Source organism: Pomacea canaliculata, linkage group LG4, assembly GCF_003073045.1.
Source record: "Pomacea canaliculata isolate SZHN2017 linkage group LG4, ASM307304v1, whole genome shotgun sequence".
Taxonomy (NCBI): domain Eukaryota; kingdom Metazoa; phylum Mollusca; class Gastropoda; order Architaenioglossa; family Ampullariidae; genus Pomacea; species Pomacea canaliculata.
Genome location: NC_037593.1, coordinates 5918460 through 5940461, shown reverse-complemented (window position 1 = coordinate 5940461; position 22002 = coordinate 5918460). Strand labels below are relative to the sequence as shown.

At 42.2% G+C, this 22002-nt stretch overlaps 1 protein-coding gene across 2 annotated transcripts; it reads right to left on the bottom strand.

Annotated features, from left to right (window-relative positions):
• Positions 1–1588: 1588 nt before the first annotated feature.
• On the bottom strand, positions 1589–21802 carry LOC112561259 (beta-glucuronidase-like). 2 transcript variants are annotated; one of them, XM_025233624.1, is made up of 13 exons: positions 21679–21802; positions 10250–10542; positions 8948–9124; positions 8449–8624; positions 8112–8269; positions 7673–7875; positions 6953–7081; positions 6564–6739; positions 6069–6218; positions 5248–5335; positions 4688–4864; positions 4261–4396; positions 1589–3710 (listed from the first exon to the last, which is right to left on the bottom strand). In XM_025233624.1, the coding sequence occupies exons 2-13, from the start codon at positions 10454–10456 to the stop codon at positions 3586–3588; spliced, it is 1902 nt and encodes a 633-aa protein (XP_025089409.1). In that variant the 5' UTR covers positions 10457–10542; positions 21679–21802; the 3' UTR covers positions 1589–3585. The 2 variants fall into 2 exon arrangements, with proteins under 2 accessions (XP_025089409.1, XP_025089408.1); XM_025233623.1 differs by lacking the exon at positions 21679–21802 and adding an exon at positions 11834–11925.
• Positions 21803–22002: the final 200 nt, after the last annotated feature.

Sequence of the window (22002 nt, the reverse complement as noted above, 5' to 3'; positions counted from 1 at the left end):
TCGGTTACAGATGGAAGATGGTTTTATTTCACCCTGGTGCAATTGCCTGTTGTGCATTGTGATGTACATGTTTGTGTCCAATTTTAGATTAGAATTAGATAGTACACCTGCTACTACATACACTGCAAAAAGAGGCCCAAGAACAAAGCCTTTAGGCACCCCATAGTTTGAATGAGCAAGCGATGTGATGCCTACAAGGATGGGTGTGATCAGTAAGGTAGTAATCAGGTGCTAAAATATATCACAGATGCACAGATCATTAAGATAACAATTTATCTCAGAGGGCGATTCAGGGCAGCTCAAGGTGAAAGCACAAAACAATACCATAACCTATCCGTATTTGACAAACTCATGCATTCATGTTTCGGACAGCTGCATTCATTCAAACATAGCAACATTCACAAAGCCTCAGCTGGTCCTGCATGCAGGTACACAAAAATTGGAAGCCCAATGGGAGTTTGAAAAATTCTTCTGACGACATGCCTGTCACGAAGGATTTCAGACACTTTCAGAAGTGTCTGCCTGTTATACAAAGTATGAAGAGCACTCTAGGCTGTCCCAATGACTCGGGCTGTTGGATACAACATGATGTAAGCTTCTCTTGACCTGTTCTGATAATCTGATGTTAAAACAGATAAACGAGAAGGACAGTGCAATCTATAAAAGAGCTGAAGAAAAGGCTGAGAGAGAAAAAGATTTCAGCTTCTAAAGAAGGAAAAGGCGCTGTTGAGCTTTCTTCATGACAGCTTGAGTGTTGGAGTCCCAGCAAAGTCTCCTATCAAAGATCTATCTATCTATTCCTCTTCGTGCATCAGGTTGCACATAAGGCCTCAACCAGAGTCCGCCACCGATGTCGATCGGCTGAAACCCGCTCTAGGTGACCCCATGTCCAGCCCTTTCCTTTCATCTCCCTTTCCACTGTTCTTCTCCAAGTTTCCTTTGGGCGGCCTCGTTTTCTTCGGCCGTCTGAAGTCCATCGTAGGGCGACTCTGGAAAGGTCTGCTGTCTGCTGGCGGAGCACATGTCCAATCCATCGCCAACGCCTTCGTTGAACTTGCGTGGTGATGGACTCGGTTTCAGTTCTTCGGTGGAGTTCTTCGTTGCTGATGGTATTTGGCCAAAAGATGTTAAGTATGCGCCTGAGGCATCTGTTTTAGAAGACGTCAAGCTTGTTACTGATGGTTTTGGTCATCTTCCAGGATTCTGATCCGTAAAGGAGGGTGCTGATCACATTTGACTTGAAGATTCTCAGTTTGATCTTCTGGCTGATGTTTTTTGCCTTCCATGTGCTCCTGAGTGAGGCGAAGGCCTGGCTGGCTTTCGCCAGTCGGGCTCGAATCTCCACCTCCTATCAAAGATGGTATCCAGGTATTTAAAAGCAGGGACAATTTCCACCTCCTTGTTGTGGATGACATGGGGAATGTATCGACAGCTATTTAATGGGATAAAATGAACAAAAGAATATTTTCATGCTCTGCAGTCGTGATTAAAGTGCTGAGTGGCTTAAAGTGATATCTTTACACTAAGTATTCAGTTCTTGATGATGCAGATAAAGTACTTCATCCACATTTTGGAAAGACAAAGCACCACTGTTAACACACTTTATTGATCATAGTTAAAATTTTATTAGCTGGCATTCATACATGGTAAAGAATCAGAAGTAAAAGTTTGGCAGAAATTGCACAACCTCTGCGTTAATACTCTCATAACATTGGAAATGCACTTTAGAATTGTACAGAATATTGCAACAAATCATCGAAGAATTCTTCTTCTTCTTCTGTCCTATTCGCCCCCAGTGGAGCATAGGGCCGCAACCACACGCCGCCATCGGACCCGGTCCTGGGCATCCCTTTCTAGTTGGGACCTAGTTCGAAGAATTAATGTTCCCCATTTTAAAACGATACAAAAATAAACTTGTTTTGGGTACATTTACATTTGCAAAAGCCGTTCTAAATGTCATGAATTTCAAAGTGGTGCACAAACATGTCTTGACAAATTAAAAAGGAAAAGATGCAGTTTGCTAATAATTATTAATTTAAAGTAAAGAGGGTAGCATTTGAGCTACTTAATGATCCTGCAATAAAGATTAAAAGTAGAATTATTTGATGGAACTTAGAAATGAGTCAAATGAAGCCATTTGTACACAAATATATGATGCCAAAAATTGAATCAGAGTAATTGGCAAAAATATTTTGGCCTTTATGACAATGGACAGCTTTTAGACAATATGAATGAGCCTGGCTTTCACCCACCACTCAAATATTTTCCGCTCTGTTTATATAAAATAAAAATGCAAGACTATATAGAAAAATTTAAAATGGAAGAAACATTGGCACCCTGCTAAGAACAAGAAAACCTGCTAGGAATGAGTTGTGTTATTGAACAAGTAGAGGTAACGTGCTCGATGCAGTAGATGACCCGCAGCTTTCGGCTGCCGTTGCCGTGTCAAAACTCCTTTTCTTTTTCTATCTATACACGTTTTACATCTGCACAAGAAAAGCAAATACAGAGTTACTGTGCAATTGTTAAAACAATTTTATGCACTGTGTCTGTAAATAATATGCAACAACAACACACCGTTAATTTATCCTTATCGTCTGCATGATCTAGTGAAGTCAGATCACTGGCAGTACCCATGCACTTCCTTCTGTTCAGTGGGATCGTACTTCTGTTACTTTAAACTGAAGTTTTGCCGATGATTTTGAAAGGCCGAAATGAGAATATTTTAAACATCTCTCTTGGAGAAGAGAGACCCGAAGTGGTTTTGCCCACCACCGATCCACAAAACTCTGCATGGTTTCGTGACGTTGACGCATCTGCTCTGAAATTCCACATGCCATCCAAGATTCTAACCGTTCTACTTTCAGAATCTCGAGGATAGAGGATACCTTTCAGTAAAACTACATCAAATAACGTTGAAATGCATGCAAAAAGCAATAGCAGCCGACACCCGTCCACCATTTTGAAGTTTGAAGCTTGTCATGTGATCACGTGACCAGTCTATTTATAGATCAGGTTCAGCTATTCTCGTGGAATGGGTCGTTCTGTCACCGCCAGGAAAGTTGAATCGCGAAGTTCGTAGTCGGAGCGATATGTTTCTGTTCAATTATCCTAACTCGGAAAAATATCACCAGACACATTCTTAATTATAGCAACAAAATATAATTCTTATATAAGACTGTGCTTTAGTTTTGCAGTGATTTATTGTAGTTCAAAAATAGAAAGGAATTCTATCTATCACGATATGCCATTGAGTCAGTCCGAGTTTGATTTGTTTAAACAAAATCGTGTCATTTCCAGGGAAGTGAATATGTTCACTGTTTGACAAAGGTTTATAAGCTGGGCTATAACACAATTATAATAACCAAGGCTCATCATTTGACAGTGGATCTAGAGATTTCTGGAATTGTATATCATGATATGAAAAAGCGAAACAAATTACGCGGAAGAAATGTTTTAAATGTTTGTCGAAACTAGAAGTTGGGAGACGCTAATGCTTAGAAGTACAAAGTAGTAGATTTCGAAGGATCGAATTATAAAAAGGGATCTCTGTTCATTCTAAACGTCTAGCCAACACAAAGCTGTTCAACTGCTGAGTTGTGTGCTGTTCGTTATGGCGACGTAGCGGGCACGCAACTGATGAGCGGCTGCCTTGGGCTGGCGTTGACGAGTTAATACCCCTTTCCTGTTTCCTCCGACTCGAATGATAGCTGCAAACAAATAAATAAGTCTCTCAATAGATAAACACGTGTCAGATGTTGGATGAAATGTTAAGAAATACATGTACAGATCATTAAATAAACAATCAGAGTAAAGCTCTCTAATTCACGGTCATGCGCTGATTTAATGCTCTTTTGGTCAAAGACGGATCGCATATACGATGGTGGCCCATAAGCTTATAAAAGAGCGGAACAGTTCATATCACCTGGTGATGGTGGTCCCTTATAAGATTGTAATGAAGCTGACCAAGCCCTGCCTGGTAGTGACAGTCAAATATATACATTATACCTGATAATCATAGGCAACTATGTTAGTATAAGAACACTATTGAAGTTGTCTCTAGAGATTTTTTTATAGATGAGCTGTATTTGTAGTGTATAGGATGAATACAACAATAGTTTTGAGAGTAACCTGGCAAAAAAATAAGAAGGTTTCACAGTTTATGTTTTTGTACAGCAGAGTTTTATTGTCTTCCTTCCTCGAGTCTTCAAAACAACTTGTTTGCTTTGCTGTAAGAATGAAACGCAGTCATTTTCTTACCCTGTGTAGTCATGAAATCCGCAAAATTCCAGACCATCTCCCCTACCAAAAATTGGGAGCGGTACTTGTCAAAAGTCTTGTGATACTCGGAACTGAAGCTAGTCTGGAACTCTTCTGAGAAGACAAACTCTGGATACTGAAACAAATATGAAAGTTCCCACAAATGTATGTACAAGTACTCCAAAACTAAAACAAATCATCTACAGACAACTCTAATTTCGGCCATTAGGACCTCGATAACCACAGCGATGAGAAGCTGGTTCATCACTAGCAGTAAGATATTAAATTTCCTCTACTTTAATTACAGACTAGACTCTCAAGGCACCATTTAACCTCGTGCTTAGTGTTTCCACCTGGCCATCCTATTGTTGGCCCGGCCTTCAGATAGACAAGTACCTAAAGAGAATGAAGTAAAAATATATTTAACCTGGTGCAGTCCAGGAATAGTATCAGCCCCATACTCGGAAATAATGATCGGCTTTCGGTGGCGAGCTCGCCAGGCTTCTAACTCGGTGCTTAGTTGTAGCAGAATCACCTCCGCGTGTCCCGTGTCCGAATACCATCCATAGTAACGATTAATGCTGATTACATCAACGAACTGAGCCTGCAACGTAATACAAACATGAGTTGGAGAGTTTCACAAATCTTCAGAGGAAGACCGTTGACTGTAACAGCTAATGACAATAATGTTGATTGGTGTCATCTGAACATCACTGTCCATGTCTTTGTCGGCGTCTGTCAACAAAGAAATTTGAGACAGAGTGGGAAGAGTCGCTGTTAAATATAGCTATCTAAGAGACTGAAATAAGAGAAGATAAAATACATCTGGAAAAATATTTTAATGATGTGCAGATCGCACGTCTTCCCCAGGCGTCATGTGAACGCAACAACTGTACCATAGACATCTGTCTGAGAACCGAATGCAACACTCTGGCTTTGCCACCTTTATGATCCCACAAAGAAAAAAAACAACCTTCTGACACTCACTACAAGGTCGCTGTTGGAGTCTACACTGGAAGCGAAGGTGATGGGCCTGTGCGCGCTGTCCATGCTTTTGGTATGAGCTACCACATCTCTGTTGAAAAATGGGATAAAAAATAAAAATACAGATTTAATGAGATAAACTTAAGCTTGCAGAAATTTCATTTCATTCGATTTTAAAAAGAAGCAGGACTCAATGACCCTCTAACGAGGTCCCAGTACCACCGCTGGGTCCATGTCACGAGATGCCAGACTCACACGGTGCGACTTAAAATGACGGTGACAACAATAAAAATGGCATGACCTCCTGAACATATTTAATTTCCTCTACACCTTCCCTCTGTAATAAAAAAATAAGATAAAATAACCAAAGGCCGCGGCTGCACAGATCCAGCTTTGACGAAATTAGATAACACTTTTACTGCAGACGGTTACAGTTTAATATGCCCATGGAGTAATTTTATGCTTGGTGTTTGAAGTGACTGCCCCAAGTCATTAGAAATCAAGTAATGATTACCGGGCGAAGCTTTAATTACTTCAAGTCAGTAGCAGATGTAAAGATGGTGTCACGTGGTGTCTCACTACTACACCAACTGAAAGCCCTCTACACCTCGTATAATCACTGATGTCAGTAGAGATGATTGTCTCTTTACAAACCACGATCACCTCTAAACAGATTTAAACATTATCCTTTTCGAAAGGTTTTAAACAAAATTCTTGCTGTGTTATATACACAGTCATGTTATATCAAGGAACATAGAACAAAACGCTCAGTGGAAAGAAGGAATGAGAAAAGCAGCAAATGAAGGTGAGGTATAAATTCGTACCGGAAGTAGTCTTCTGCCTCGGGAAGATTTGACGAGGGTTCATTGGCTACTGACCACATGATGACAGAGGGTCGATTTTTATCACGCTGTATCATTTCTGTTATCACCTCCTTGTGGTGAGCCAGAGAGGCAGGACCCATGTTCGCAGCACTGTTTATGAAAAAAAAATGTTTAGCCTGTATAAAAACGTGGATCACTCAAAAAAAAAAAAAAAAAGGTATGAGGGGAAATGACCGTCTTGATGGTAATTGATACGTGAATCAGCAGTTTATTTAATGAAAATGAAAATAAAGCACCACATCAAGTTAATTCATTTACAATTTTAATATTTCGACTCTTTGAAAATTATGTATATTTATATCTGTTGGTCGTACTTTGAAAGGTCATTTGAGGATTATATAACAATTTTATAGATGATACTCCAGACATGGAGTGCATTAGTACGTTTTTTTTACACGGTTCAAATGCCCAAACTGAAGATGTCTCGTCACTGACCTTATAATATTCACCGCTGGACACTCATCGATAACGACGATTCCCTGCTCGTCAGCCTGGTCCATGATTTCTTCTGCATACGGGTAGTGAGATGTGCGGAAACAGTTGATGCCCATCCACTTCATCAAGTTGAAATCTTTCGCAGTCAGAGCATAGTCGAACCCTTTGCCTCTAATCTGACGATAGGGGAAAAACATAATCAGGCTCAAAATTAATTTAAGAGGTCCAGCGGGCTAGGTAATTTTTTCCAGATGACTAGTGAGTTCGGTACAAGATTCTTATTGTTACTACCTTCTCCAGTTAAACTGAGTGAATAAACAATTTTTATTGTCGCAATTTTCCGGCACATAAACAGTTGTATGCGTTACACAAACACTTAACATACATACATCTGCATCCTCGTGTTTGCCCACACCCAGACAGTAGAAGGGACGACCGTTGATGTACAGCTGGCTGTCGGTGACGGCGACTGTCCGCACACCAAACGGCTGACGGTAGACGTCACCGGAGATGCTTACCTGCATACGCACAACCAGTCACGGGTTCACAGTGCAACAATCAACAATCAACAATCAACCATCAATCATGAACCAACTACGGTTACTGTAAAGTGCTGGAGAACAGTAACGGTACTGACATATTTTGTATATTTGTGTTGGGTCTTTTTTTTAAAATTCCCAATATTTTGTTTAATTGGTAGTTGGTCAGAGGTAGGTAGTAGGAAGATTTTTTTAAAACTTACATTTAATATGAAATATAAGCTGTAAAGACACTGTAAGTTATTCCTTTTCAATTAAGTAAGGAATACAGATCCCGTAGCAGGTGTAATTTGTGAGCATTGCTAGAAAGTTTTGAAATTCTTCAACGATGTGTCCTGTATGCCAATAAATGCACGAAACAGGGGCGAATCTCGTTTCCATGGCAAACCCGTTCAATTTCATCACTTTTTTCAATTTTCACGACCTGAACTTTATTATGGACCAAGGGAAATATGCGCAAGGGTTACGATTCCTCTCCCACCCACTTTTTCAGCAAATATTTCTTAGCCATTCAGATTCTTGTAACCTTCGTGTGACCCTCAATGCAATGACGGCCAAGAGAACTCTGACCTTAAGCGTGTACATGTACCCGGGGTTGCTGGGCTTGCTGGTGTAGGGCCACCACAGGTGGACGTTGGTGATGGTGATGGTGCCCTGAAGCTGGTTGCTTTGCTGCGCTACAACCGTCCCGTCCTTGTTGACTATGGCCACCTGCACATCTCCTGCTGCTCTGGCTTGACCTCCCATTGTGGTTATGTCATAGGTCACAATACCTGCACAGGACATAATGGGACAGTGTAAAATGAAAAAAAAAATGAAGTAGGATATTACAATGAGGTGCTGGGACATGGCCAGAAAGGGGGATCTCATCATACATAATTAATAACTAAGCAATGTAACTGAAGATGATGATGTTAGTGGACTATGGAAGAATGAGAGTGATTGCAAAAGATTGTGAAAAGAGAGCTGCACGTTAATCAAAAGATGGAGTCTCCCTTCCAATCCATACCGTCCACACTATCTCCAACATTATTAAATGAGGTGACAATAGTGATGTCGTCGATGTAGGATCGTGGGGTGGTGTACAGGTGTACATGGCGGTGAATGCCAGCGTAGTTGAAGAAGTCCATGTGCTGCATCTCCTGTATGACGTAGCCTGGAGGATACCTGCACAGACCAGAAGAAGGCTACTCAAGAAACCTTAAGGAAACATGTAAAAAATTGCTTATCAAGAAACCTTGAGGTAACAATAACATCCCCTGCAGAAAAACAAAAGACACTTTCCACACAAAATGCCAAAAAAAAAAAAAAAAAAAAAAAAATTCCGATGCGGATGGATGGCTCACTTTTGAGGGTCGCTCCCGAATGTCAAAGATCCGGGTGGCAGTGTGGTGGGAGAAAGGGTGTTGTTGACGGCAACGGTCACCCGATTTGCTCCGTGGAAATTCGCCACCCCATTTATTTCAGCTTCAAAGGGAAGGTGGCCGCCGACATGTGTCATCACATACTGTCCATTGACCCACTGCCAATATACATGACACCTGTGTCACTTCGTGCTTCCATTGACCACTGACAAAACACACTATTGACACGTGTCATTACATATTTATTGACATACTGACAGAATACATAGCAGTGACATGTAACTTTAAAAGCAAACACAGATTTGTACAGGAAAGGTTAGTGGGTTGCTGATGTTTTACCCTAGATCAGGTTTGTCATGGCGTTTCAGCCTAGCCTTGCAAATTGGTGGCATTACTATATATATATATGGTCTTTAAGAATCTATCTTTGAGCAGCAAAGTTCAGGTTCTAGTCGAGTTTTATGAGACAAGTTCAACTCACCACAATTGCATGATAATGAACGCTCCCAAATCGGAGAACTACCCGCTGGTTGGCCCACTCCTCTGGAACGAAGAACTGCCTATCGTACCAAGCCCATCCGATGAAGTCTCTGATGCTTTTGTCAACAGTAATGTCGTTGTAGCTGGATGGGACTGGCATGGTCAGAACAGGTCCAGTCTGAAATCCGAAAATTGTATTGTCACATTACGATCCCTTATAAAAATCAGGGTTTCCCTTTGCTTTCTGTGACATCGTATTCTGAAAAACAGACGAAGCGCACTTGTTGCGAGAGACCAAGCATCTCTGTGGAGTGCGCGACAAGGAATCGACCTCTAGATGTTAGAAATTTCAACGCCAAGTGTCCCACAGCTTAGTGAATCAAAGACAGGGTAGATGGGTTTGTCGGGTACAGACTTGCTCGATCACTGCACTAATGCATCTTTGTGGTGCCTCTAAGTGTATCATTCAGGTGCACATCAGGGTACCCATCGATTCACCTTTAAGTATATCCTCCAATTTATCTCTAAGGTAGCCATCAAATCCATTGTAAGTTTAATAAGCAAAGGGTTGTCCCTCAGCCTGCACACACCTCCTGCCTCAAATCCCGCTGGGATCTTCTGGGATACTTTTTTGAAATGTTTCTCATGTTTTTTATTTTCTAATGTTGCCTCTGTTTCTCGTCTCCCACTTTAATCTCGCCTTTGAAACATCTTCCAGACACGACCATCGCACGTGACCGGAGCTCTAGAGGATCTCTGACGTCACTGTACAAACGTTAGCGACCAGGGGCCGGTAGCCTCGCAGTCAACTATAAGCTGCTAATAATAATAATAATTATTGTAAATGAATTTTATTTGATTGCTAGACCCGAGCATCTAACTTGCGTGACTGCCTACACGGATCCCTGCACTTTCTTCTGTTGCCTGCAGCAGGTGCTTGACTGACATCATCTTTCTCTTTTCACATTAAGCGGGGTATAAATAAAAATATTGGTGAGCGATTGAGAAAGAGGGGAAGAAAGAAAAAAATGAGAAAAAGGGGGAAGAGAGAGGTTTTGCACTTTGACAAACGAAAAATGAGTATAGTAAGCAGCAGTAAATACCGACAAATTTTTGTTTACACAAAACATTTAAAGATGATGAATTCACGCAGACTAAGAAAAGGGGATAAGTTTTTTATAATGCTGTAAACATCCTGGTTGGAAAGGAAAAAGATCGTCAAATTAATTTTAAAAGTAAACATGTAAAAATACCATAGTAAAGCACATTGTAAACAAATTGAAAATTCTATTTTTTCACTGACTTCTGCTAGCGGCCGTGTCCACCACTGATCAACGAAGCTCTGGTTGCGGGACGACGATGTGTCCACCCGGAATCGCCACATGCCATCCAGAGTCTTGACCACCCTGCTCTCGGAGTCCTGCGGGTACAGCATGCCTTTGGAGGAACCCAGAGGAAGCCACGCAGACGAGCAGACAGACAGAAGCACCAACAGACGCGTGTCCGCCATTGTGTGCGTTTAACCCGTCGTGTGATCAGTTTTTGGGAGAACGAGCCGTTTTATAAACCTCCCCAGCCTTACTTCTTTTGTTCATGCTGGAAATAAAAAAAAAAATGATTAGAACATACAAGTGATTCATCTGACATTATCTTGCATCAATATTTCTTGCATGGGTTCTTGACCCGAGCGGAAAGCATCAGCTGCTCTACTGCCTATATATTATAGACTAAAGACAAGTAGGTACGTGTCTTTACAAGTGGGTACCCATACAACAGCAACGACCTCATACTGAATGCACCCAGTGGTTTTTGCGTTGAAGATAAGTTAGAGTCTCAGAATGGAGCAGTGTTTGAAATAATCATGAAATATATCTCAGAATTTTCTAATGGCTGTGATATTTTTTCTGTGCGATAACTGAGAAATCGCTGACGTGTGACACACGCATGCAGGCACACCAACACAAAAGCACAAACAAAATACACACAAACAAACAAACAAACAAACAAACAAACAAACAAGCAAGCAAACAAACAAACAAACACAGAGACAAACACAAACAAAAATACACAAAAACATAAACACACACACAAACAAACAAACACAATTGTTTCCCAGACGCTATAAGGAGGTCAGGGGTTACCCAATGCGGTTCATTCTCAGGTCAGTAACGGGGTAAGTGTTAAAATAATAATAGCTTCACTAAGCATGAATTAACAACACCACAAAGTTCTCGCAGGTTACTGTCGGTTCCATATACCACCCTGTGTACAGGGGCCACCCGAGTGACAGACTCGTCGCCTGCTGAGAGGAGATTCGTGTCCGACCTCATCACTTGGCGGCAAGTCCTCTCCCAAGACGAGAATCAACGGACGAGAAACATTGAAAGCACGTGATTTGCAGACAGAGATCCATTCAAAGTACATTTAGTTCTCACATTTCTGAATAAAATAAATGGACACTACCATAGAGGTTTTAGTTTCAAGTGGCATTAAACGAACACGACTGTACATTTTTCCCTCCGGATGTTTCTTCCTGTCTGCTGCTGGCACAGGTGTGCGAAATTCAGAACTGATGAATGGTTCCATCATATTCCCCGGCGAAACTTAGGTCCAGTATGAGGGGTTTATATAACATTTTATTTGTCGCGATGTCATCCCAAATAAATTTGTAAATAAATAAAATAACTTCAAAAAATTTGCAGAAAGAAGAAATGGGAGGGTGGGGCAGACGATAGACAGATGTAGAGTTTGATATCTACAGAACACTAGTTATTTATGCATCTGTAGTTATTTTACTGTAAATAAACTATGTAAATACTCAACCCTGAGTCCAATAGTCTGTTCTACCCGCCATACCATCCTTCACCTCGCCTGCCATCTTCCTTACCTCTGTACGCAGCTGAAGGTGAAGATCCGACCGGGCTGAAGTCTTGGGAAACAAGAAATGATTTATTTATCGGGAAGCCTTTATTTTTATATGATTGCCACGGACCAGTCCGTGCCTCCACGGGTTTAGGTTAGTTTAACCCCTTCGCTACTTCTGAACTGCAAGAGAAGAAAGCATGTATGGAAGAATGAATGAGAATGTCAGAGGGGAAAAGGGTTAACCATGAAACCAAGTATTTGGTGAACATTGCTCAGCCGTAGAATGTTCGGCGGAAACGAGGTTGGAAAAGTACTGAGGCCAGAGATAGCGAAGGAAGACGAGCCTGAGTCACGACTTGTGAATCTCCATTGTTCATTGTAAACTCGAATTACGGGTTTTTTCCGGTGTGGAATAATTGAGTAGGAGCCCTTTTGAAGGAGAAAGAATCCCCTCTCCAGACCATTCCTCGATCCTCCAACACCCAGCAGCACGTGGGCGAGGTGCACCGTTAGCCTCGTGACGTCACTGTGGTGTATCGCTGCTGTGACCCCGGTGACCCCCTCGCCGACACCGCCATTGTGTACGGCCATCATTTGAGTGTCAGCGATTTATAGAATGTTGGTTGTCCCCCAATCCCCATACAAGTGACATAAAAATAAAATTACAGCCAGCTGCTGGTAATATTTCTGTTGTCTGCCATCTTTAAGACAAATGAACTCGTCAAGGACAGCTCAGAGCCTCGCGAGTGTTAGATAAACTGAGCATGAAACGACCCGCTGTCTCTGGTCAACAGGTTGATGAATTAGTATTTACTTTGATAAGATAGAGGTGACTAAGCGACACACGTATTTAAGTACACCCTAGTCCCCCAACCCTAGAAGAAAGAGAAGATGAGGTAGGAGAGATAAGTCTGGAGCGGTGGAGTCTATTAAATCTTGAGTGCATTGTGGGTGCATAGGAGTTTGTTTATGCAAATGGCGAATGTAGTGGAAAATCACACACAAAGATGAGGAAGAAGCAAGGGATGTGTCAGTTTTCTGTCGAGGTCTGTCTGAAAAGTGACAGAACTATCATCACAACAAATTATTTCAATTCCATAAAAATAAACTTTCATTAGTCCCGTTACTTTTCAGACAGACCTCGTATCTCTTTCCACGTTGGTCTATTCAGTCTATTGCAACGTCACTCAAAGCTGTCACTCTCACACACATTCACACTAAAAACAAAATATGTTGGTCACTAACATTTGTAGATAACAGCTCATTTCTTTTCTCAATTATTTATAGCGTGAATACGTTGAAACATTCGTTAAAAACGCATTTTGTCAGTGAGCACTACTCCTGCTTACTAACCTACTCTCTTTCTCTATCTTTTCTTTTTCTCTCTTCCTCGTTCCTGGATTGATTTGTGTTTCTGTGTCATTCTTAGTTTTTTTGGACTAGTTTATTTCTACTTCCTCTTCTGAGTCATTTTCTCATTTCTTACAATTTAAGTGTATGCATCAGCTGCGTCCATTTCAGATTCTGATTCTTTTTCTGCAATTGCTCCAGAAAAATTTGATGAGCTGCTACAGCAAGCCTCGTGCGCATGTCTGACATGGCTGCCAGGGTGCATCTGCAGGAAGCAAGCCTGACAAATGACCGTTAGTGTGATGCTGTAGAAACCGTTGTGCGGATGGAATGGTATTTGTGTTTGCCAATGTTAGCTACTGCACTAGAGATCGCGAGTTGAGCTTCCACACAAATGTCATCATAACTTTTGCAACCAGAATGTTCTTATTGATTTTAGAAAGATTTCCTGCAATGGTGAGGTTCAGATCGCATCTCTGATGGCATTCGCCTTCTTCTCAAAACGAATACATTGTAGTTGCACTACCGCGATGAACTTTGAGACCAGTTCCACATCATCATCGATCATCGATCATCCTCCTCCATCCTCATCCACCATCACCATCCACCATCACCATCACAACCATCATCACCATCATCATCAGCACCATCATCATCATTTGCAACATTATTTTTTTGGTAAAACCCTTTGAGCCTGCCTTTGATAATGTGGTAAAGCGCAATAACCATCTTGTTTTCTTTCTTCTAGGTGTATATCTAATAGGTTTGTGACAATTACACTTAACTACTAGTTCTATTCGAGCTTCTCAAAGAGGAAATCTTCAATATCTGGTTGCTTTAAGGAGGTTCGGCATCTTGTAGATCCTGATTATTCATTCGAGAGGCTGGAGAAAATCAAAGGCGCCGCCTCCTCTTGTTACCTGTTTGTTGCGCATTTACCTCTAATGAAGTTATTTCATCTCAACTGTCTGAGCTTCGATTTTCCCTTTGTCCTTTCCGACCTACACAAAACATTCGACCGTTGGCTTCATATAAAGACGACGCAGAAAGTAAAAAAAAAAAAAAAAAAAAAAATTACATCGGTGGTCCTAGAAAGAAGTCTGAAAAGTTTTAATTAGCGATCTTAGGATAGGAGAGGAGTAAGGCTTCTTTGAAACTAAGTAATGAGCGACATTTTAGATGAACTAATTACAGCTGTGTTGATGAAACAACGGATTAAATCTGATTTATTTTGGTGAGAGTGAGACTTGTTACTTTAGAAACTAAAGCACATTGTCTACAGGCTGCTGGAAGTGTTGTACGTTGGTGTGACGTGTTTTGGCGGTTAGGGCGTTATTCGTCCGCCATGACTCATAATAAAAGTCAGACACACCAGCTTTTTTTTTAAACATAACAACGCCTTCTCTAATCTATCAAGTGCACAATAAACATACCGATATGGGTACCTGTATGGGTACATTTCTGTCTGTTACAGTGAAGAGAACAGAGGAGAGATTGTAAGAGAAGCAGACCATGATGGCGGGAGGTTTTGTTTGAGGATGTCCCCTCGGTTTCCAAAGCAGAAAATAGGGCTTCCTCTCAAGAGAATTTTGGACCATAGAGATTATTTTTAGTTAGGTCTAATTAGAAACCGGATTTAGAAATTGCTTCCTGCTGTCGTTTAGAAATCGCATTAAGAGAGTCACGTGGTGAATAGTTGCTATTCTGGGGGAGACAGGGAGATAATTCACCAAATAATGCAAGAGCTAGAGTCTTGCCACAGACTGGAATAGGATAGCAGCTAACATTTCAAAATGAAGAGCACACATTTACAGGTCAGACAGATGAAATTCGTGGTCAGGTTACAGATCCGACTGATGGCAGGGACCATTCCTGGATACTCGTTACAAAGCATGAAAATGATTCTTGGCCAGCGAGAAAGGCGAGAATAAATATTTTTATGGTAAAATATTGGTTCCTGGTGGGGTTTTTTTTTCGTATTTAAACAGAGTTGGGCTTTGGAAAATGCAAACGAAATAAAACAGAAGTCCGATCAGAACGAGTTGCTTGATTTATGCAAAGCAGGCAACTTGTTAATATGTAACAGCCCTGATCTTCTCTGAAATTATAGCTCTAACATTCTCTCTCCCTCTCTCTCTAACTCCCCCCCCCCACGACACACAGAGCGGTTCAAAGGTTCAAAGGTATCTTTCCTCTTAATTAAGGCCTCAGATTCAAGAGAAGGTCTCGTAGCTTTGGTGTATCACTTCAACAAACTGTCACAGGCAGTCTACAAAGGGCTCACGAAAGAAATCTTTGTGATAAAAACATTCTAGACGATATTTATTCCACTTAGAATTAACCCATATGGAGTCCGGTGGAAAAAGCTGCTAGAACATGAAGGACATGTTTTCTCAGAGCGGCGTCACAGATTCTGTTTACTTTTAATTATCATTAGTAAATTTTAATAAAACAGCCTCAACAGCGACCTGTAGCCCCAGCACAGATGTCAGGAGCCCTTCACTCTCGGAACTGCAGGAACAGAATGAAGATGAATTGTCTCGAGAGTTTTACAATCATTGGCGATCGTGACCTACATCCGGGGCCGTACAGCACTGCGCATGCGCAGTCGATTGTTTATCTGTTGTGGTTGTTTATGGTTCTATGCTTCATTGTGGACAAGAAAATTGGACAATTGCTTGCGTCTGGCCTCGTTTTTCTGTAAATAAACTGAAATATTTATCATCCTCTGCTATCTTTACTTTCTCTGGGACTCTTTACTGTCTCTCTAAGATATTAAAGAAAAGATGAAACTTTCAGCCAACCAATGACCATGGAGGTTAATGTTGTCAAAGCCAAGAATTGTTATCTTTCAGATTATTTGTCTCAAGCACTGTTCTAGCCTTGTCAACATTCCACTTTGACTCTCAGTTCGCGATCTTTTCTGTATTAACTTCTCAGCACCTAATAAAAATCTTATTTAATATTAACTTTGAAAACTAATTTTCTCAACAATAACCTTCCAAAATCGTCTGTAGGTGGAAACACTTTCCCTCTTAAACACAGCAACAACTAACCTCCCCTCATCTTCCCACATCGGCCTTCTCAAAGTCTACCTCGTCCTCCCAGAACCTTGACCTTTTAGCCTTCTGGTCATCAATCTTTTTAACCTACTTAACGCTTCCAAATGTTGACACCCCAGACTTAATTTCCAGGATGAACCTTTCAGCCCTAACTGCAGGCCACAATGTCTACTGTTACTAGACATTTCCTTTGTTTAACAAATGCTGAAGGACAAGGACTGATGGTTCACTGCAACTCGTTGTCTGCGGAAGAGACGGTGTCCAGGAATGGACTGATCAATAGGACTGGTGTCAGCAGAAAGTTTAATGAGAAAGCAAACACTGGCACATGTCCGACAGGCATCTATAGACCAATATAAATGGCAACCTGATAATGGCAGCTGTTTGTTTGGGCTCCAGAGGGCGCTGGTGGGCATGGGAAATGGCATCTACGAAAGAACATTACAGCTAGTAAGTACACATTTCCACAAAGTTAGGTCTTCCACGGTAATGTGATGATGAGGATGATATACTGATGGCTAACAGGAATTGGGGGTGAGAAGGGTGAGGCAAGATTACATGTAGCATGTGAGTGCAGACCTCGGTCACACATAGGCGGCCATTTTATATGTCGTGTCCCTGGGTACATGCGGGATTTCCATGGAAAACAACAGAAATCATACAACTAAGAAATTCACTAATTTAAACCTGTTGGATAGATCTTGCACCCTGTAATAGAACTTGCTGAAGAAATCCCACAGCCATCTTTATCATCCTCATGTCTTATAAACTAGAATTGAACACAGATTGGCATCCTCCTTCTCAGCTTTGAAGTCAAAGAACTGAAGCAGTTTAAGGAAACAAAAAAGAGAAAATGACAATTTAACTATATAAAATAGGAAAATACAACGAGATCCAATATGGAAGTTTGCCGATACCAAGCAGAGCCAGCAGGTCTATCCATCAGTTTCCGATTATTGGTGGAATTAGACTCTTATCCCCAGGTTTAAACGGAGCATGACAAAATCTGATTAAGTAGCATTCATTCTCAAATGGACAAAACATGACAAACAGTGAATAAATGACAAAAAAAAAAAAAAAATTCGATTCCACCTTCCCCACAGGAGACTTCCAAAGAAGGGGAGACTACTCCAGGAGTGACTGGCAAGTTTAAAACGAAGCTGTTATGTCTTTCTACGGGTGTCTACCAGGAGGCCGTCGTTTTAGTCTAGAAACTGGACAGCACGTGAAATGAAGAAGTCTCCAAAGACGACTTTTATGAACCCGAGCAGTTAGGAAAGATAAACGAGTTTACTGAACTGGAATAGTGAGAGACAAGAAGGTTTCAAGGGGCAGGTCGTCAGGGAGTCGAACAAGACGCACAAAAATGTTCTCTTTCAACCAAATATTGGTTCACATTATGTAAGGGGTTAAAAGAGAATAGCTACCTACAGATCACATGATCAAAGAAATTAACTTCTAAAGACACTGTGACAAAATAACAAATTAGAAAAAGGAAGAAGGGAAGTCCTATTGCTTTTGCGTGGTAGACCGATTTCTGACGAGGGGAAAAAAGCAATGAACACGATAAAAGTGCACACACACATGCACACACACGCACACGCACACGCACGCACACATAGTTGTGAGAATTCGGTCAATGATATAGTGTTTTGCTGATGCACACACTAATACTTCACGTGAGCTGCAGATTTTATTTGTTTGATATGTTTTCCACACTCACCCAGCCCATCACTCTGTGTTGACATCGCGAGCGTGCATGACACATCGCCCGTTGCAGCCCCAGTACACCCGTGACATCATCATCTTTCTCCATCAACCTCTCTTTCAAGGATGTGAACTGAAACTAGTCATCATCATTATTCAGCCTGATCTTGATCACCTTGATTTCCACTTGCTTTAGGTTTTTCTGACTTTCTGTCTTTTTAAAAGTTCTTTTGAAGGCTTCCATTCACGATGTAAGATACAAATGTCCTACTACCATGGTTCTGAGAACAGATCAGACCGTCTTGGCAAGTCCGTCTGGGTAAGAAAATGATAAACTATCAAAGGCATAAAAAAGGACAGCAGTAGACTTATTCGATCATCATTTATATTTTGGAGATATAAACTACAAAAGATATTCGCAAGATTAACTCATGTCTTCTTCAAAATACTCCATCCTGGACTTCTTTTCTGTTAAGGAATAGATTAGCAAACAGAAGCTAGTGGCGCCATCTTTAGGTCCCCAAGTTCTTGTTTGTCTTTCTTTAAATGTCCCTCGGATCTTTGTGACCACACACATGTGGCAGACCTCTTGGCTGCCAACAGACTTTCATCCAATTTTGAAGAGACAACCATTGTCATGTGTATATGTGAGAATATCGATGCTATATAATAAGTATATATGATACAAATCGGTCTACTTCACATGCCAGCTTCTTTGTTTTTCACCCAGAAAGGAAATGTTCACAAACGGCAGACGATAGCATTCTAAACTTACTTAAAACTGAGGGTAGAAAATTCAAGATCATGGATAAGAGACAAGAGCAAAACTCACTGCAAATGTTCCTTCGTACAAGGGAGAAGAAAGCTGGGAGAACACATGGAGAATAAATTGAAAAATAAATGTTTTGTAGAGAAAATAATGAAGTGTTTATATCGAGAGTTAAGAATAATTAGTTAGTTAACGAAGCACACTGGCCATTTCTGCCTAGTCACTTTTGAAAAAAAAATTAAAGATTGCATAATGCCAATAAACCAATCAGGACCACAAAGTAAGAACAAAATAGTGAAACTGGTGAAACATGTATTGGGGGTGGATTGGAGGTGGAAGTGGTGGGGGACAAGGACACATTCCTGATGGATGTATACCATTTGAGCGTCTGAAAGTCTTGCCACAAAGACAATTATTTGCGAGACAGCTTCAGGCGCTACAGGTGTCTGGTTCTCAGACGAGAGAACGACAACCGCTCCCACCACGTGCAGCCCGTTATTTCCTTCTGGGTGATGTGAGGCTGACAACACTAGTCTGTAATAGGGCTACTACAGGGGCAGGCTGAGTGTCTCTGGGGGCATCATGCGGGGAAACTCAATGTTCTTCCCATAAAACGATGTCTTGCACACACACACACACGGTGTTATCTACAGCTTCCTGCAGAGTGCTGTCCCCTTTCTGCTGGCGTCACGTGATGGGATCAAGGCTTGGTTTTCATCAAAAACCGTGTTGTTTGTTATTGTTTATTTTTGTTTATTATTGTTTCACACCTCCAACCTGTGGCTGCACAGGAGAAGCTTTGTAGTCTGCGGGTAGAACGACTGGCAGACTGGATTTCCGAAACAAAATGGCCTCCAGTGTGGGGCACAGCGCCACCTGCAGTATCCCTTCGATCTGATGCCAAGCCTCCACCTCCCTCCATCCTGTACACCTACTGCCAGCAGCGAGTTGATGCGAGCAGACACGATTTTTCACTTTTTCTAGAAAATCTGAAGAGAAAGCTAGGTAAGATGCAATCAAATAATCTCACCACACCAACAGTACACAACATCAACAAAGCTTTCTGCCAGAATTTGCTATTTTATCATTGTCTTGCCCAGACGGACTTGATCTATTCTCAGAGCCATGTTAGCTGAGAAAACTTTTATCGTACATCGAGAATGGAAGGCTTGAGAAGAACTTTTCAAAAGACAGAAGGTAAGAAAACAATGGAGTTATTTGCGTTGACAGTTAATGAGGTCGTTAAGAAGCTTCCTTCGCTCTGTAGAGGGCCTTGACTACATCCTATTTGTCCAAACGATGACTCAGATGGAGGTGACAACCCCTAACATTTGGAAACTTAGGGCCTGGCCTGTCACTCCAAGACTGACCCGTGTTAGTCAAGCCAGTGGGCAGAAGGACGGAGTGAGAGAGAGGAGGGGAGGAACAAACCTGACCGGTCAGTCTTTCACGGCCATCAGCTCCTAATGACCGAATTATCGTTTGGCATTGCTACACTGACAAAAACTTACTTGTGTAACAGATCACGACAACGAAGCAGAATAAAAAGGAAACGAACCGAAAAAATGGCGGAGAGAGGATGAATTGTTGCTCATCGTAAGGAGAGCGTCGGACGTGCGGACTACGTGTCAATAACGGCTGAGGGAGAGGGAGGGTAGCCATGGGGATAGTGGGGAGTTGGAGGAGGGTGAGAGGAAGGTTGGGTGACGCCTCACCCTGTGGCTGGAATCTAGTGGAGGGCTGTAGACCTCCCCTTGTCGCCCGCCTCACGTCTTTGACTGCACGCGGTAGAAAGTGGATTAGAGCGGGTGTGGGTGTTGGTGTGGGTGTGGGTGTGGGTGTGGGTGTGGGTGTGGGTGGGTGTGGGTGTGGGTGTGGGTGGGTGTGGGTGTGGGTGTGGGTGGGAGTGTTTGGTAAGGGGGGAACATAGAAAAGTCTTAACGCGCCTTGCGTCCTAAAGAGGCAGAAGCAGGAAATCACGTGCGGGCAGTTTTCTTTCATTTCTTTTACTGGGGGGTGAGGTGGAGGGCGGGCGGGTGGCTGGAATGACGAATCGGGGGAATGGTACATCGACTTTCCCAGGACGGTCTGCGTTTGCATTTAATCTTTTGAGTCACGCAGGTTGTGTTACAGTTTTTGTCCTCCTGTCACGTGGTAACACCAACACATTCTTACCCCTCGAACACACTTCTGTCTACAACTCGTGATAACAGCGACATTCTTACACTCTTCCGTATATCACACGTGGTAAACAAACAAGTACAGCATGGGACTATCTACTAACAACCACCCATGACTAAAAATAACCAGTCTTATGTCATCAAATGTTTGACCAAGTTTACCAAACTTGTGGTCGAATGTCATAGGAAACAACAAATTATTTGGGGGAACGCTGAGGACGGAAACGACGGTCAACCGAGTCCAAGTCCATCTCCCAAACCAATGCCAGGACTTGTTTCTAAAACCAATGCCAGTAAAGTGGGATTTGGGGCACTTCTGAGGTGTGAGGTTTCCGCACTTTGCCCTGTTAAGAACGGTGGGGATGCTACACGTGGTCACTGAGACACGCAGACACCCTGACGACGGGCGGCGAGTAGCCGCAGTGACGACGGTCCGGCCGGCCGTGCACTAGAGGGCGCTGGAGTCTGAGAGGGGGAGAGAGAGGGAGAGGGTAGAGAAGAAGCGATAGAGGGAGAGAGTAAGAGAGGGAGAGATGGAGGAGAGAGGGAGCAGAGCAGACGTCAGCTAATGGTGTCCGCAGGCTGCAGTGCCGCATCTTGCAGGAGCGTACACCGTTGCAGCAGCAGTCACCGCTGCACTGCAACCCTAACCACTGAAGTTATGCCGCGCTGCTGAAGGACCCCGAGGCAGGAATGAGCGTGATGCTCCATGTTCACTGCAGCATTCACATTCTCTCGAAACTATTCCACTAAATAAAAAAAAAAAAATCTGGAAAGGTAAAACGTTTTCCATCCATACCTTCAACTGTCTCGGGATGCTTTCAACAACTGTCATTGGAGTTCACGTGTAGACTACGTGGTTGGACCTGCCTCAGGTCATTCTGAAGAAAGACAAAAAGGAAAGAACACGAGTTGATGAAGTTACTGGAAATGAAGACAGTTTGCTTGGCTACTAGGGTGAGTTGAGACTAGGTTTGGTATCCATGGAGACGGTTTGGCAGACATCAGATTTCACTTGGAAGCTGATCTGGAGCCGCGAGGTCAGCCGAGAGTTCAGCGATTGAAGTGGAGGACGGGAGGACACGCTTGCAGCTTCTACCTTGTGCGTGTCGGCTGGTCGGCT